Source organism: Perognathus longimembris, chromosome 7 (assembly GCF_023159225.1).
Source record: "Perognathus longimembris pacificus isolate PPM17 chromosome 7, ASM2315922v1, whole genome shotgun sequence".
Taxonomy (NCBI): Eukaryota; Metazoa; Chordata; class Mammalia; order Rodentia; family Heteromyidae; genus Perognathus; species Perognathus longimembris.
The window spans coordinates 15,951,682-15,968,461 of record NC_063167.1 but is presented as its reverse complement, the minus strand read 5'-3'; the positions used below and the strand labels follow the sequence as shown (position 1 = coordinate 15,968,461).

At 50.1% G+C, this 16,780-nt stretch overlaps 2 protein-coding genes across 4 annotated transcripts in view; both read right to left on the bottom strand.

The window, feature by feature from the left end:
* Positions 1 to 3,454, bottom strand: part of Cep85 (centrosomal protein 85) — a 46,508-nt gene extending 43,054 nt beyond the window's left edge. For all 3 annotated transcript variants that reach the window (XR_007211537.1, XM_048350574.1, XM_048350576.1), the window contains exon 1: positions 3,321 to 3,454. The gene's annotated coding sequence lies outside the window, so the exon portion shown is untranslated. The remainder of the gene's footprint in view (positions 1 to 3,320) is intronic.
* A 1,724-nt stretch (positions 3,455 to 5,178) lies between these two features.
* Catsper4 (cation channel sperm associated 4) lies at positions 5,179 to 16,112 on the bottom strand. The gene is made up of 11 exons (XM_048352098.1): positions 16,041 to 16,112; positions 15,872 to 15,946; positions 15,359 to 15,502; positions 11,619 to 11,720; positions 9,222 to 9,319; positions 8,929 to 9,049; positions 8,602 to 8,735; positions 7,535 to 7,718; positions 6,394 to 6,602; positions 5,876 to 6,041; positions 5,179 to 5,232 (listed from the first exon to the last, which is right to left on the bottom strand). The coding sequence occupies exons 1-11, from the start codon at positions 16,110 to 16,112 to the stop codon at positions 5,179 to 5,181; spliced, it is 1,359 nt and encodes a 452-aa protein (XP_048208055.1).
* Between the last annotated feature and the right edge of the window lie 668 nt (positions 16,113 to 16,780).

Genomic DNA, 16,780 nt, shown 5'->3' with positions numbered 1-16,780 from the left:
TTAGTAAAAAATAAATAATTAATTTAAAATAGGATAACAGTAGGCCCAGTGGATCAGACTTCCAAATTCAGAATGAGTAACAATTAGAGTTCCTACTTAAACAGTGTTACCCCTAAGACTATGCAACTCCACTCTTAAGTGGTCCTTCCGTAATTGTAAGAGAAACTTGGAATACTTGGGATACTAAATACTCCAGGAAACTCGGGATACTAAAATTCACAGATGTTCAAGATTCTTATATGGAATAATGTAGTATTTGCATATAGTATCTGTGCACACCCTCTCATCTATTTAAATAATCTCTATGGAAAATGTACAGTGGTACACACCTGTAGATCCAGCTATTTGGGAGGCCAAAGTGGGAGGAGTCACTTCGTTAAAGCCAACAACAAAATAAGATCCCATCTCAAAAACAAAAAACAAAGCCAGGAACTGGTGGCTCATGCCTGTAATCCTAGCTACTCAGGAGGCTGAGACTTCAGGATTGCAGTTCAAAGCCAGCCTGAGCAGGAAAGTCTATGAGATTCTTATTTCCTATTAACCAACTAAAAGCCTAAAGTGGAGCTGAAACTCAAGTGGTAGAGCACTTGAGCCAAAAAGCTCAGGGAACTGGGTGCTGGTGGCTCATGCCTATAATCCTTGCTACTCAGGAGGCTGTGAGACATGAGGATCATGGTTTGAAGCCAGATTGTGCAAGAAAGTCCAAGAGAGGGGCTGGGGATATGGCCTAGTGGCAAGAGCCCTTGCCTCGTATACTTAAAGCCCTGGGTTCGATTCCCCAGCACCACATATACAGAAAATGGCCAGAAGTGGCGCTGTGACTCAAGTGGCAGAGTGCTAGCCTTGAGCAAAAAGAAGCCAGGGACACTGCTCAGGCCCTGAGTCCAAGGCCCAGGACTGGCAAAAAGAAAAAAGAAAGTCCAAGAGACTCTTATCTCCAATTAACCACAAAAACCAGAAGTGAAGCTGTGGCTCAAGTGGTAAAGCATTAGCCTTGAGCAAAAAGCTCAGGGACAGTGCCCAGGCCCTGAGTTCAAGCCCAGGACCCACACAAAACAAACAAACAACAGCAACAACAACAAAAAAAACTAGTCCTGAGTGGGTACCAGCAGGAACAGGGAACAAGAAAGAATGAGGAGGAATATGGTAGTTTATTTGCCCATATGAAAAGAAAAAATAATGAAACCTGTTGGAATTGAGGAAGTAGGACAGTGACTGGGAATATGGCCTAGTGGTAGTGCTCACCTCGTATACATGAAGCCCTGTGTTCGATTCCTCAGCACCACATATCTAGAAAAAAGCTGGAAGTGGTGCTGTGGCTCAAGTGGTAGAGTGCTAGCCTTGAGCAAAAAGAAGCCAGGGACAGTGCTCAGGCCCTGAGTCCATGCCCCAGGGCTGGCAACAAAAACATAAACAAGAGGAAGTAGGACAAGACAGAGTGACAGAGGTGATGTTGGTCCAGATAAATTATATGTGGAATATCACAATAAAAAAACACCCTTGTGTAATAACATATGATAATTTTTTTAAAGAACAAATCCTAGGGCTGGGAATATGGCCTAGAGGCAAGAGTGCTTGCCTCGTATACATGAACCACATATATAGAAAACGGCCAGAAGTGGCGCTGTGGCTCAAGTGGTAGAGTGCTAGCCTTGAGCAAAAAGAAGTCAGGGACAGTGCTCAGGCCATGAGTCCAAGGCCCAGGACTGGTTAAAAAAAAAAAAAAAGGGCTGGGGATATAGCCTAGTGGCAAGAGTGCCTGCCTCGGATACACGAGGCCCTAGGTTCGATTCCCCAGCACCACATATGCAGAAAACGGCCAGAAGTGGCGCTGTGGCTCAAGTGGCAGAGTGCTAGCCTTGAGCGGGAAGAAGCCAGGGACAGTGCTCAGGCCCGGAGTCCAAGGCCCAGGACTGGCCAAAAAAAAAAAAAAAAAAAGAACAAGTCCTAGTCAGGTGCTGACAGCTAATGCCTATAACCCTACCCAGGAACTGAGATCTGAGGATCATGGTTCAATGCCAGCCTAGGCAGGAAAGTCCATGAAACTCTTACCTACAATTACCCAAACAGCAACAAATAGGAAGTGGAGTTGTGGCTCAAGTAGCATTTTCAAAGCCTTGAGTGAAAAAGCTAGGAGACAGTTTAAGCCATAGTACCACATATATATGTATATATATATACATATATATACACACACATATATTCTAATAAAACAGATAATCCCTAAAGCAATATGGTCCAGTTATCTTAGTCATCATTGTATCACCACTCTTCCTCACCTGGTAAACTATTCAACCAAAATTTAATTTGTCTAGTTCTGTGCCACTTTCTCAAAATATATTGGTGTAAAGGAAAGACATTGGTAGTACACACTTGTAACACCAGTACCTAGGAGGCTGAAATAAGAGGAGCATGAGTTTCAGGGCAGACTGCACTATAGCTAGGTGCAGCACAAAACAGAGGAAGAAGTGGTAAATATGCCATAAGACTTGAACAGACTTAAAACTTCCAGTGCATCCAAAACACCAGCCCCCTCCCGCTTGTCACAGAGCTCCTCAACTTCTTCGCCATTCCCGACACCTTAGCTGGGTTACTTCCTGTTGTGGGGGGCTGTCCCACCCTGGCCTTCCTCATATTAGATGCCAGCAGCAACCCTCCTCCCCTCCCCCCCCCCCCCGTTTTGACTCTCAAGGATGTCGTCTCCAGGGATGATCATATATTCCAAGAAGCAAAATCGCTCCCCAGCTCAGAAGCACCGGTCCCTAGGGGACTCTGGCCAAGTGCTCTCTGTTCCCCCACCCCACCCCACCCCGAATTCTCCATGGGTCTTCAAACTTCACTTCCACAGGGAGCAAGCAGCCACCTGACCTCTCCGGCCACATCTGCGCTGCGCGTTTCGGGCTCGCTCTGAGGTCCCTCTGCCCCACACTCGCCTAGCCGAGCCTTGTCGCACTGCCTGCTCTTTCCCTGGCCATGGGCACGGGCCTTGGCACACTCCGGCTGACGAGGAGAAAGCAAGGCAGCGGGGGGAGGGGTGGCAAACGAAACAGGGCCCGGGGGAGGGGGGGGGTGTAATCTTAGGTGGCGAAGGCAGTGAGACTCAAGGTGGTGGGAGCCCGGGCTGAGGTCACGGCTTACTCACTGAGCGCATGCGCTCGGCAGCCCAGGATTCCCCACACACTTCCATCGTCCCCCCCCTCCCACAATCCCCCCCCCCGCCCGCCCCACCGAGGAAGGTGTATCCGGAGTGCACCCGCGGGCTACGGAAGGAGGAGGAGCAGGGTCTGCCGCTCCGACCCCGGTTCCCAAGGAGAACTTACACAGGCCTGAGAGCGGGCGGTAAAGTCCCTCACTCGGGGATACTGAGCGCGGCTACCACGTCGGCCACAAGCAGCCACTCCGTCCCTCAGCTCGACCAACGGCCGTTACACGCCCGCCAGGCCGCACGCTCCGGAGCGCGCGCCGCCAGGCTCCGCCCCTTTCGGGATTCCAACCAATAGGGCGTCCAGCCGCGTGAGTTTCTCGCCCGGTTCGTCCCACTCCAGACCAATCGAGAGTCGAGCTGCATCCCTCGATGTCCCGCCCCGTGCCCGCTGCCCTCCGCGCTTGACCCGGCCGCGATCCGCCGCGCTTCGGAGTCGTGGCCTCTGGCCCTTCCCCAGTTCCGCCGGTAGGTGGAGCCGAGCTCGCCGCATCCTAGAGTGGCCCACTGAGTCTGGGTCAGTAGGAAGCCCATGGCCAGGGCCCGTGGGAATCCGCTGCACCGGCCTCGCCCTCCTTCCACCCCACCACCCAACGGTCGATTCCCACCCCTGAAGCAAGGGGTCAGAGGACCCACAGGCGGCGGGACGTGGCCGGGGTCACTGGCTAGTTTGGAGTCCTCGCCTGTTTACTGGATAATAAACCTGGGTATGACATGGTAAGATGAGTTAAGGCACAGAGGACTTTGTTGATAGGAACCTTGAGTCTGGTGTTTCATACCGAAATTGGGCTTGAACTCAGAGTCTCTAGCACTTGCATAGCCTTTTCTACCGCTTGAGCCACACCTCCACTTCTGGCCTTTTGCTGATTCATTAGAGTTGAGCTGAGTCTTACAGACTTTCCTTTCCCAGCTGGGTATAAACCATGATCTTCAGATCTCAGCCTAAAGTGCCCACAAGGACTTCCAGATCCCAGTCTCAGGACCTTAAATACAGAAATTATCTTTACTATTATGTCAGAAGTTTTTAGGGATATTACTTTTCCTTGTCTAGAAGCCCTTGAAGGCTGTGATTCTCTAATCAAATGAACAGGCTTGTTTTGTTTTTGTGGGGCTTGAACTCAGGGCTGGGGAGCTGTCCCTGAGCTCTTTTGCTCAAAGCTAGCATTCTACCACTTTGAACCATAGCTCCACTTCCCAGTTTTCTGGTGCTTAATTGACGGCCTGGGCCAGATTTGAAGAGTGAATGGCAATCCTCAGATCTCAACCTTCTCAGTAGCTAGGCTTACAGGCCATTAGCACTGGGCTTTTTTTTTTTTTTTGAGACACTTATGTAATCTACATTATAACCTAAGTTGTTCTGGAACTCACCAGATTGTCCTTAAACTCACAGTCCTCTTGCCTCAGCCTCCCAGGTGCTGGTATTTCAGGCTTATACTCTCATGTCACATTCTTTACGGAGCAAGATCTATCCCATCAGATCCACCGCAAGCATCCCAAGGAGTTAGGAATCCATTAATCAGGCATAATGATTCCAACATACACACAAAAAACAACTTTATTGTCAGATTGTCAGTATACGGATGCCTGGCCTTGGTTTCCTTACTGGCCTGGCCTTTCTCTTCTCAGTGCTTGGACCTACTCAGGCTTCACCAAGCTCTGGACTGGAGCAGGAGGTCAAGGATGCCCATCCTTAGGCCAAAGCCTGGCTACCTTGGCCAGTAGCCCTCTTCTGCGCTCATCCTTGCCAACAGGGCTCTCATTCTCATTCAGCTTCCTTCTCTGTCTTCGTTCCTCTGAACCTGAGGCTCACAGGCACAAGCCCTGCAGGTGCTGCCATTATCACAGACCCTGGCCACTACCCAGGTACGAAGGAGAGAATGGGCATTGGCCAGACTGTGCCCAGCAATGCTAGGGATGCAGGAAGATGCAGCAGCTGGCTGTATATGTGCAGGCCCCTTGGTTTTTATCCCGCCTCCTCAGTGGTTGAACTTGTGTTTGCTAAGCTTTGTGTTTGTGTTCGATTCATAAACCTGCAACCAAGAGGGTTGTTGTTGTTTTTTTTTATAATTTATCGGCCTAGATATGTCAGATTCTTCCTTCCTCCCTTTCTCAAGCTTCAACATCTGCCCAATCCAAACTTTCCAGGGAAGTCCTTTAATATGTCTAACTCTAGAGCCTTTAGCTGGGAGCCAGGCATTACCAAGCCCCTGGTCATTCTAAGTCAGTCCAATTGGCAGAAGACAAAGAAACTCCTCTTTCTATCCAGAAGTACTCTCTCTCTTTCCCCCTCCCTCCCTCCCTCTCCCTTCCTCTCTCCCTCCCTCCCTCGACACTACTATTAATGAACCCAGATGGCCATCCATGGATCATTTGCCCAGAGTTAAGACTAAGCACCTGCCTCTAAGGAGGTGCTGAGCTGGCTGAAGCCATACTAAGAAGGCCTGGGAAACTAATTGGCTTCAGAGGCAGAGCCTGATGGGACGGGGTGGGGGCCTTTTAGAGAAGGAAAGGGTGGGATTTGATCCAATTTGGGTGGTGACAGCTGCAGTGGGTGGTAGTTGAGGGAGTGGACAGGTCTTGGAATAGAGAAAGGAACTTTGACAAATACACCAGTGTCTGGGCTGAACTGGGCAGCAGGGCGAGTGCTGGTTGGGTAGAAGAGTGAGGCCGCACCTTTTCCCTGTCAATCAGTGCTGAGAACAAGTCTTGCTGGGTAGCTAAGCCACGTGTGTCCACCGAGGACCCACTCTGTGACGACAGACTCACAGACAAGTGTCTGCGCATCACCTCCTCCTCCTGCTCCTTGTTGTAGCGGATGGACCGTACCTCCTCCACAATCCTGATGGGCCAGAGAGGAAAGTGCGTTCAGGGGAGGGGGACAGGTTTTCCAAGTCTTCCCCAGTGTGGACAGCCCCTACCACACACCAGCACCCTCCTCTTCCCCCAGACCCGCCAGCAGCACTAAGCGACACCCAACCCAGTCTGTGCCCTCTTGTGAGATGGGAGGACCTGAGGTCAAAGGTCAGGATTCCAGCCTCCCCCTCCACCAAGAGGCTGGGGGACCTTGGGGGAACCACTTAGCCTCCCTTGGGATCAAGGACCCACATTAGGGAATGAGGCCAGAACAACCTGTGTCTCTGCCCACCCTTGACTCAGGGTACTTGGGGGCACCCCAGTACCCCCTTCCCTACGTGTTGAGCTCCTCTCGGATCTTCTTGTACTGCTTCAAGTTCTCCTGTATTGCCTCAAGCACCAAGCAAAAGTTGTCACACGTATCTTCTGTGAGGTTTGGCAGGGCACCCCCTACAAGTGGTTCCTGGGGGACAGATTTCTCCAAGCGGGCCACTGCACAGTGCACAAGTGGCAGATCCTCATCCCAATCCTCACCCTCTTCCATATCCTAGGGAGGGGGCAGAGAGAGCACATGCATGGTCCTCTCCCCTCCCTCCTCTTCTCGTCCTCCATTCTTCCCCTTCCCCCTCTCCAGCTCATGCTTTCCCACAGAGCTAGAAGAAACCCTCAGCTCCAACCAGCATTAGGCTGCCTACCTTGCTGTGGGAGCTAGAGGTCAAGTGCACAAACCCATCCTCACCTCCTTGGAAATTCTCAACCCCTTCTCTCTCATTTCATCCTTGATAAGCCTACCCAGCACACTTGTAAAGCTCTGCTTGTTCTCAAGTCATGGCCTCACTCCCTCTCCAATCATACAGAAGCGCCACTGAAGGACCATTCTGTAGCTAACATTTATTGTGCATTTACCATGTGCCAAGCATATGTCCGTTTCTAATAATCTTCAGAGGAGCCCTGTCAGCTTAAAAACATAATTACTCCTATTGTATAGAAGAAACTGGAGGGCTGGGAATGTGGCTTAATGGTAGAGTGCTTGCCTAGCATGCATGAAGCCCTGGGTTCAATTTCTCAGTACCATAAGAACAAAAAAAGCCAGAAGGGGCGCTGTGACTCAAGTGCTCACCCCGAGCTCAAGGTCAGTGTCCAAGCCCAGAAAAAGGAGGAGGAGGAAAAGTGGGAGGGAAAGGGGGAGAAGGGGGGAGGAGGAAGGTGGGGGGGATGGAGAGGAGGAGGAGGAAGAGGAAGAGAAGGAGAATTGGTGAAATACCCTAAGATTCACACAGTGGTAACATCTAGGAAATCCACACTCCCAGTTGATGAGTGAGAATTCCAAGCATGGAGCTCCTGGTCTTGGGTTTGGTTTTTCTTCTAGGCCTTAAGTGTGCAAAAGCACACATGTACACACATACACATACACTGTGCACATATGTGCAAGTTGGCATCCACGCCCATAGCCTCTCTCCTCCCTCTTGCCCTCCCCACCTCACACACCTCATTAAAGATTATTTGATGCTCTTGTTTCTTCTCTCCTGTCTTCATCATTTGTTCCAGGTTGGTGGTCACCACGACGACAAACAGGTTGATGCCGATGAAGGCACCGACAGTGATGAAGATGGCAAAGTAGATGGCAGCCCCTATCTCCATTGCATACTCCCTCCTCTGCATCCTAGAGATGGCACACAGGGACCCCAACAGCTTTCCAGCCTTGTGAGCCTCTATTTCCTCAGGTCTACGGGGACTTCTGCTTGCTTTGCAACTATTGTGCAGATCTAATTACTGACTCCCGAGGGGGGGGGTCATAGCACCTGCTACTTACTAATGTGCTGTTTACATGCTGTGCTGCTAGACAGCCCTCACCTCCCAGTGGCCCTGTGGACTGGCTTGAACATCAGCAGTATCAGGTGTCATCAATTACCAATTCTTTCTTTCTTTCTTTTTTTTTTTTTTGGCCAGTCCTGGGCCTTGACTCAGGGCCTGAGCACTGTCCCTGGCTTCTTTTTGCTCAAGGCTAGCACTCTGCCACTTGAGCCACAGCGCCACTTCTGGCCGTTTTATGTGGTACTGGGGAATTGAACCCAGGGCTTCATGTATACGAGGCAACTTGCCACTAGGCCATATTCCCAGCCCACAATACTTTCTTTTTATGTGTATTATAAATGGAAGTGCTCTATACCAGCCTGACGAGGAGGTTCATATACGTTTTCCCTACTGATTCCCACAACCATCTACAACAAAGTTAATAACATATTTGCTGGTTCATTAAAAATAAGAGGCTCACAAACTTTTATGCCTGAGCTGGCTTCAAACTACGACCCTCAGATCTCAGCTTCCTGAGCAGCTAGGATGACAGGAGTGAGGCACCAGCATCTGGCTCTTTTTCCTCACTATAAAGCCTTGGGTGCCAACTTCCTGCTATGCCAGCCCTAATATAACCCTGGGAGCCCCACCCTCCTTGCAAGCCCTTTCCCCCCATTTTCCTGCCTTATAGCAGTTCTAGCCCAGTCCTTGCCAAGGTGGGAATGAGGCCTGGGAGTTCCACTGGCACTCACTCAAAGTCTCTGTAGATGTCCAGCCAGCCATCCTGGGTGATACAGATGAAGAGGGTGTACAGGGCAACCCCCATGTTCTGGAAATGCTTGGGCACGAAGGCGCCAAAAAGTGTGACTCCAAACACAGAGAACACCTGCCAGAGAGACCAGCCCCCCCCCCCCCGTCACATCATCCAGGGGCCTTGGACAGGAACAGAACATGCAAATGGCAGCAAGTTGGTGCTGCCCATACCCATGGGCCTCTTCTCTAGGTTTCCATCTCTCCCCATGGACCCAGATGCCTAGTTTCAGGGAAGGGGAATGGCTAGGGTGAAGGAGGGCACTGACCAGCATGAAGAAGAGGATGAGGGCCATGATATTGGCCATGTCAGGCACCGACTGGACGATGACTCGGATGATCCGGGCCAGAGGCTCCACCGCCATGCACACATGCACCAGCCGAAGCGCCCTGTGGCAGAGCCTCTCAAGGGTGTCGCCCTTCCCAGTCCCACCCTCCCTCCTCATTGCCCACCCCCTAACTGCCCACAGAGGCAGAACTGACCCCCCAGCTAATAACCACCTCCCTTCTCATTCCTGCGGTTCAGAAATATCCCCTCTTTTCTCCTGAGCCCCCAGCTCACCTGAGGGTGTAGGTGACAGCAATGATATCGAGTTCTTTAATGAAGAACCCCAGGAGCAAGGTAAAGACAATAGCGAAATTGAGGATATTCCAACCATCCTAAAAGCCCCAGAAGGATCTGTTATATTCAGCCCTTGGTGGCAGCCTGAGTTTGCCCTCCTCACACCCTGAGGATGGGGAGCTCAATAGTATCCTCTGCTGCCCCCAAACATGCACAAGACATGTCCAAGTCCTGTCCTGCACATATGCCAACAACCAAGTGCAAACTCAGGAACTTACAATGAAGACCCTCCCTCATCTGTACCCTTTAGTTCCTAAGCCAACACCCTCCCTGGCTAGCGAACTGTCCTTGTCCTACAAATTAGGTGATCAGAAAACATCTGGATGCTCCTACCTTTGTGTGACACAACAATTAATAAAATGGAAGCAATAAACACCAAACAATACTGCTTCAAAGTGGATGCCAGTGGCTCACACCTATAATCTTAGCTACTCAGCTGAGATCTGAGGATTGAGGTTGGCAACCAGCCCAAGCAGGAAAATTTGTGAGACTCTTATCTCCAATGAACCACCAGAAAGCCAGAAGTGGAGCTGTGGCTCAAAGTGGTAGACTGTTAACCTTGAGCAAAAAGAGCTCAGGAATAGCGCCCAGGTGCCAAGTTCAAGCCCCAGGACCAACAACAACAGAAAGTCATTATATTCAACAAATATTAAGCTCCTAAAATAGGCCATATCATGAATCATGAGTCATTTCCTGAGGCTAAAAGGTTTTTGTCCTGTGGGGCTCACAGATTAATTTGAAGGATGTAGAAAGACAAGATACTTTATGGTCATGTGTGAGAGACCAGAGCAGCTGAGCTGGGAGCCTGGCCTAGAGATGGGAAGAGATCTCCCGAAGAAGACATCTCCATGAGTGTGAGAGTAAAGCGAACAAAGAGGGAAAATCAGAATAATATTGTGTGTGTGTGTGTGTGTGTGTGTGTGTGTGTGTCCTGGGACTTAAAAACAGGGCCTGCACATTCTTTCTTTGACATTTTTCGCGCAAAGCTAGTGCTCTGCCACTTGAGCCATACCTCTGCTCTGGTTTTTTGGTGGTTAATTGGAGATGTACCTCACAGACTTTTCCTGCCTTAGTTGGGTTTGGACTTTGATGCTCAGATAACAGCCTCTTAAATAGTTAGGATTAGAGGCATACACCACTGATGCCTGGCTAGAAGAATAATTCCAGACACATGAAAATTCAAAGCCAGTGCCCACCAACAAGGGTTTTGTCTCTTGTCTTTTGAGACAAATGAACTGCAATGTAGCTTAGCCTGGCCTCAAAAACATATGGTCCAGGCTGGCCTTGAATTTATAATCCTCTTGCTTCAGCCTCCAGAATGCTGGTGTACAGGTGTGTACCACTACATCAAGCACAAATAAAGTTTTATTAGAATAAAGATGGGCATGTTTGTAGTCTTAGTTACTCAGAAGGCTGAGGCAGAAGGTTCACTTAAGCCACTAAGTTTGGGGCCAGCTTGGACAAAATGTGAAACCTTTTCTCAAAAAAATAGCAAACAGAGCTGGGCGCCAGTGGCTCACGCCTGTAATCCTAGCTACTCACGAGGCTGAGATCTGAGGATCACGGTTCAAAGCCAGCCCAGGCAGGAAAGCCCATGAGACTCTTATCTCCAATGAACCACCAGAAAACTGGAAGTGGCGCTGTGGCTCAAATGGGTAGAGCACTAGCCTTGAGCTGAATTGTACAGGGACAGTATCCAGGTCCAGAGTTCAAGCCCCATGACAGACAAAAAAAAAAAGGAAACTGGCTGGGAATGTGGCTTAGTGGTAGAGTGCTTGCCTAGCATGCACGAAGCCCTGGGTTCAATTCCCCCAGCACTATATAAACAGAAGAAGCTGGAAGGGCGCTGTGGCTCAAGTGGCAGAGTGCTAGCCTTGAGCAAAAAGAAGCCAGGGACAGTGCTCAGACCCTAAATTCAAGCCCTAAGACTGGCAAAAAAAAAAAAAAAGTATGTTCTTATCTGGTAAGTAAGAGAAAAAGTTTGCTAACTCTTGCTGTAGATGTCTATAAATTAAGGCAGATATCCGGAATCCTAGATATAAAAGTCAAAGTTTGCCTGACTACAGAGCTGGATCAAGGATAGGAACTGGAACCCAGGGAGGCAACTTTCAGTCAAGATCTATTGTTCTGGGACATCTCAGCATCTCTCCTCCACCCCATCTCTCTCTCTCTCTCTCTCTCTCTCTCTCTCTCTCTCTCTCTACACACACACACACACACACACACACACACACACACACACACACCCCTCACACCTCGAATTTCAGACCAGGGACTGCATGGGGTGCAGCTCCCAGGGAGGAATAGGGCAATAGTAGGCAGGTTTCAAGATCTCACCTTCCAGAAAATCCAGAAGCCATTGAGCCAGCCTAGGAGAACCTCACAGATTAGGATGGTTAGCACAATGTCATCTATGGTAGAGAACAACTCTAAGTGTTTCTACAGGGAGACAGAGAACAAGAAAGGGGCAGAGGCATTAGTGAGCAGGTCTGGGGGAGCCGAGGTGGAGGGCAGGTCTGGGGGAGGGGAGGTCTGTGTCCCTGCCTCCCTTCCTCCTCAGTCACTCCCTTTAGGGGGCCATTTCTGTATACATGCCAGGTACTGTGCTAAGTAAGTTTGGGGCTGGCTGGGAGCCAGTGACTCATGCCTGTAATCCTAGCTATGCAGGAGGTTGAGATGTGAGGATCATGGTTTGAAGCCAGCCCAGACAGGAAAGTCTGTGAGACTCATCACCCATTAACCACCAAAAAGTCAGAAGTGGCTTAAGTGGTAAAGTGATTGCCTTGAGCAAAAAAGCTAAGGGACAATGCCCAGGCCCTGAGTTCAAGCCTTTCTACTGGCAGAAAGAAAAAAAGAAAAAGGTTTCTGTCTATCACAGACCTTTGCTCCTAATCTCTACAGTAGGCTACTTGAAAATAGCAGTAGGAATGAGGTGGGAAAGGAAAAGGCTTCATGGCCCTTCTTTCCTTGTCCCAACCACTCCTGCTGTTTCTAGTGCCCCAGGCCCCCTGGGGCAGGCCTGACCAGCCTGGTGTCCTCCCTCTTGTGGGTCCAGGACATGTACCTTGGGTGGATGAACTTGTGGATAGATGACCAGGGTCTGTCTAAACCCAACTCATTTCTAGCCAGGCGCTAGTGGCTCACACTTGTAATCCTAGCTACTCAGGAGGCTGAGATCTGAGGATCATGGTTTGAAGACAGCCTGGGAAGGAAAGTCCATAAGACTCATATCTTCAATTAACCACCAAAGAAGCTAGAAGTGGAGCTGTGGCTCAAAGTGGTGAGCATAAAAACTCAGGGACAAGTGCCCAAGCCTTGAGTTCAAGTCCCAGGACCAGCAAAATGTAACAAAAAAAGCCAATACATTTATACCCAAACCTGCTCTTATTCCTTCAGCTTCCTTATACCTTGATCACCCCAACAGCCCACAGTCCCCCGACTCTACCTTGAAATACGAAGTCACCTTGCCTACGTACTTCCTTTTTTTTTTTTTTTTTGGACCTCAGGGCCTGGGTGCTGTCCCTGAGCTTTTTATTAGCTCAAGGCTAGCAATCTACCACTTTGAGCCACAGTGCCACTTTCTGGTGATTAATTGGAGGTAAGAGTCTCATGGATTTTCCTGCTCAGGGTTGGCAGATCTCAGCCTCCTGAGTAGCTAGGATTACAGGTGTGAGCCACCAGTGTCCAGCTCCATACTTCCTTTATTCCAATGGCCTATGGAAGACTTAGTGCCTGGATATTTCCTGCCACACTTGTGGGCCACTCCAGGGTTAACTCCTAAAGTTTATGGGCTCCTTGCCTGACCCCAATTCAGAAGTGTTAGGGACTGGCTGTTTCTTTCCCCTACTTATCCCTGTGGCTCCACCTGCTGGCTACTGCAGGCCCTTCTCAGTATTAATGAAAAGAGAATCTGCCTCCCCTTCCCCGTCCTTACAAGCCTTCCCTGCTCCTACATATGCCCAAAATTCAAAATCAGTGTGGTTGGTATTCACGGACCTCTAGGGTCTGAGATTCATGGACACAAATCCAACACGAGGGTTTTAGCATTTTTGATTGGGACCCATAGTAAGAAATACTGTTTACAACACAATCCTTCCTATTTTTTTCCTTCTTGCCCCCAGCCCGACCTCCCTGTGTCTCTCCCCTCCTTTTTCTTCCCTCTTGCTATATTTGGCCATCTGCCAAAACTCTGGCCACTATAGTCTGAAATGATCTTTTTTTCCCCAGTGCCTATACTGGAGCTTGAACTCAGAATCTAGGCACTCTCTCTTAGCTTTTTCACTCAAGGCTAGTGCTCTACCACTTGAGCCACAGTTCCACTTTTGGCATTTTGGTGGTTAACTGGAGAAAAAGAGTATCATGGATTTTCCTGCCCAGGCTAGCTTTGAACCACAATCCTCAAATCTCAGCTTCCTGGGCAGCTAGGATTAGAGATGTGAGCCACTGGCACCTGGCTCTGAATTGATTTCATGACCTATTACCAGCTTGTGCTGTACCCTCCAGTGCCCAGCCTGCAAACTGCAGGTTCCTGCCCCCACCGTGTGGCCGCTGGCCCCTCCTCCTCAGCCTCTTCCACCTTTGCCTCTGCTCTCACTCCTGCCTTGCCCCTTCCGGTTCTCGGGCACACTGCAGGCGGTCTCACCCACTTCTTAGTCCAGCCACCCACCCTGGTGACACTGACAGCTCTCAGCTGTGCATCTCCACCCAAGTGCCCTCTGCTGCCTTCCAGATCTGGCCTCTAGCCAGGGAACATCGTGTGAGGCTTCAGATGCTACATAGCTCAAACTGACTTCCACATCCTCCCCAAAGTTGCTTCCCTATGTCCCTTGTCCCATCACACAGTGTCGGCCCAACTCAATCCAGAAATTTAACTTCCTGCCCTCCCTTTGCCTGTCTGCATGAAGTGACAACTTGTGTTAGCCCGAGGTAACACATAGTAAGTGTACACTAAGTGTTAGCTGTCGACGTGATCCATCAGGAAGGATATGCTCATACCATCCTACATGAATGTGATACTTTCTCATCCACTGCCATTATCCTGACCCAAATCCCATCATCTTTCACCTGGATATCTGTGATAGAGTCCTGCCCTGTCCATTTCTCCCTTTTTTTTTTTTTTGCCAGTCCTGGGGCATGAACTCAGATCCTAGGCTCTGGCCCTGAGCCTCTCTGTGCTCAAGGCAGTATTCTACCACCTGAGCCACAGCTCCACTTCCAGCTTTTTCTGTTTATGAGGTGCTGAGGAGTCAAACCCAGGGCTTCATGCATGCAAGGCAAGCACTCCACCGCTAAGCCACATTCCCAGGCCCCTCTTGATCCCCTTCCATACTGTAGTACCCTTACAAATTTTCTTTCTTTCTTTCTTTCTTTCTTTTTTTTGCCACTCCTGGGGCTTGAACTCAGGGCCTGAGCACTGTCCCTGGCTGCTTTTTTTTTTTTTTTTTGCTCAAGGCTAGCACTCTGCCACTTGAGCCACAGAGCCACTTCTGGCTTTTTCTGTTTTTGTGGTGCTGAAGAATCAAACACAGGGCTTCACGCATGCTAGGCAAGCACTCAGCCCCAGCCCCCCTCCTACTCCTTCTTTACTCTCAGCTTAAGTGACACCTCCTCCAGGAAGGTTTCTCTGTCCTCCAGGTTAGGTCCCATTGCCTTCTTTGAGCTTCCATGTACTTTGTAATGCTCAGGCACTTGTCATGGTATGGCTGAGACTGCCTGAGGCTGTAACTGGATCTATTATGTTCTTACCTGGGAACTTGGTACTGAGTGCAATCAGCACCTAGCTCAGGTGATTTTCTCTTAGTGATTGTTAAGATTGGACACCATTCCCCAAAAGGTGCCCCATTTCCCTGCCTTGCATGCACACATCATTCTCCCCTGCATTTCTATAAGTCCAATGCAATCTGCAATGCCAGGCTCCCGAGCCCTTTCCCCTGCAAAGTCTTCCTTGACCTCCAGATCCCTGGAAGGTCAGAGCCAACAGACCCTTCAAGAGCGGTCCGTTTCAAGATAGAGGAGGAGCCTGTGGCCTCAGGTCAGCATTCAAGCCAGTGGGGATAAAGGTCAACCTGGGGTCCCACCTGGCCATGGTAGGAGTTAGTGCGGAGGGCAATGGTGATGGCGTTGGTCACCAGCAGCAGGGCCAGCAGCGACTGGAAGGTTGGGTGTCGCAGCAGTTGTTTGATGTACATTCGAGTGATGAACTCCTCCTTCTCCCAGGCATCCTAGGAGAGGGTGGAAAGCTTCTGCAGGCAGCCTCTACCTGGAAGGTTCTCTGTGTTTAGGGGGGATCTAAAATGGGACTCATCTGAGATCATGAAATGCATGCATCCAAGTTACTATATGCAGTCAATGAAACAGAGCATGGCAGGAGGGTCTTTTGGGGGGAGTTTGGCGAGTGAGTGTCATACACAGGGGTTCCTCTGGGGCTACTGCCCGATAGTTACTCATCTAGCAAGTGTGGAGTCACTTCAGGGGTTGCTGTGAGGGAAGGTCCTCTAGGAGGAGGCACCTAGAAGGCAGAGGGCACACGTGCCCAGGACACTGCTGCAGGAGGGGCTTGTACCTACATCCCAGTGTCCCCAGCTTCCTACCTTATGACTTTGGATGTCTTGGCGGTTGATGAGCACTTGCTCATCGTGCGGGCTGTAGGGTTCATATACGTTCCTCTGCAGGAGAGAGGAGGGGGTTCTCAGTGTAGCCACTGCCCCTGTCCCCCTTGGGATGCCACCTCAGGGAGAAAGCCAGGCAGGGGGCCACTACCAAGGTGTTCAAATTTTTGACGTTGGTGGTGTCAGTCCATTGCTGCCACCAGGCCTTTTGTTTTTCCACCATTGTTGCTCTGTTACTTGTCCTCTCCTCCTCTTCAACGAAATTTTGTAGCAGGAAGTCTCATTCCCCCTCTGGGTGAGATCACAGAGGGGGCTGTGACCCTGAGTCTTCCACATTCCAACAAGGAATTCCAGCCCCAGAGGAACCCCTTTCCACTGCCCGTCCTTGCGGAGGGCTATTGAGACGGGGTCAGAAGGCAGAGGCTCATGGGAGTAGAACTTGTCTCCTGTCCCTGCTGGACAGAATTAGGCCATACCCCTGCTCTGGATCTAGGTACTGAAGGTGAGGCTAGATAAAAAGAGGAGAGGTGGGCACTAGTAGTGGCTCATGCCTGTCATCCTAGCTACTCATTCAAGGATGCTGAGATCTGAGGATTGAGGTTTGAAGCCAGCCCAGGCAGGAAGGTCTGAGAGACTCTTCTCTCCCATTAACCAGCAGAGAAGTTAGAAGTGGAGATGTGATAGACTGCCAGCCTTGAGTGAAAAAGCTAATGGATAGCTCCTAGGCCCTGAGTTCAAGCTTAGTATACACACACACACACACACTCGAGATGCTTTATGCCAGGACTGTCCCCCAAGGGTAACCCTCCCCTGCAGCTACCTGTTCCATCACTGGGGCTCTGAGGCCACCCGCCCTGCCCTTCCATGACACATATATTTCCTTATCTACTA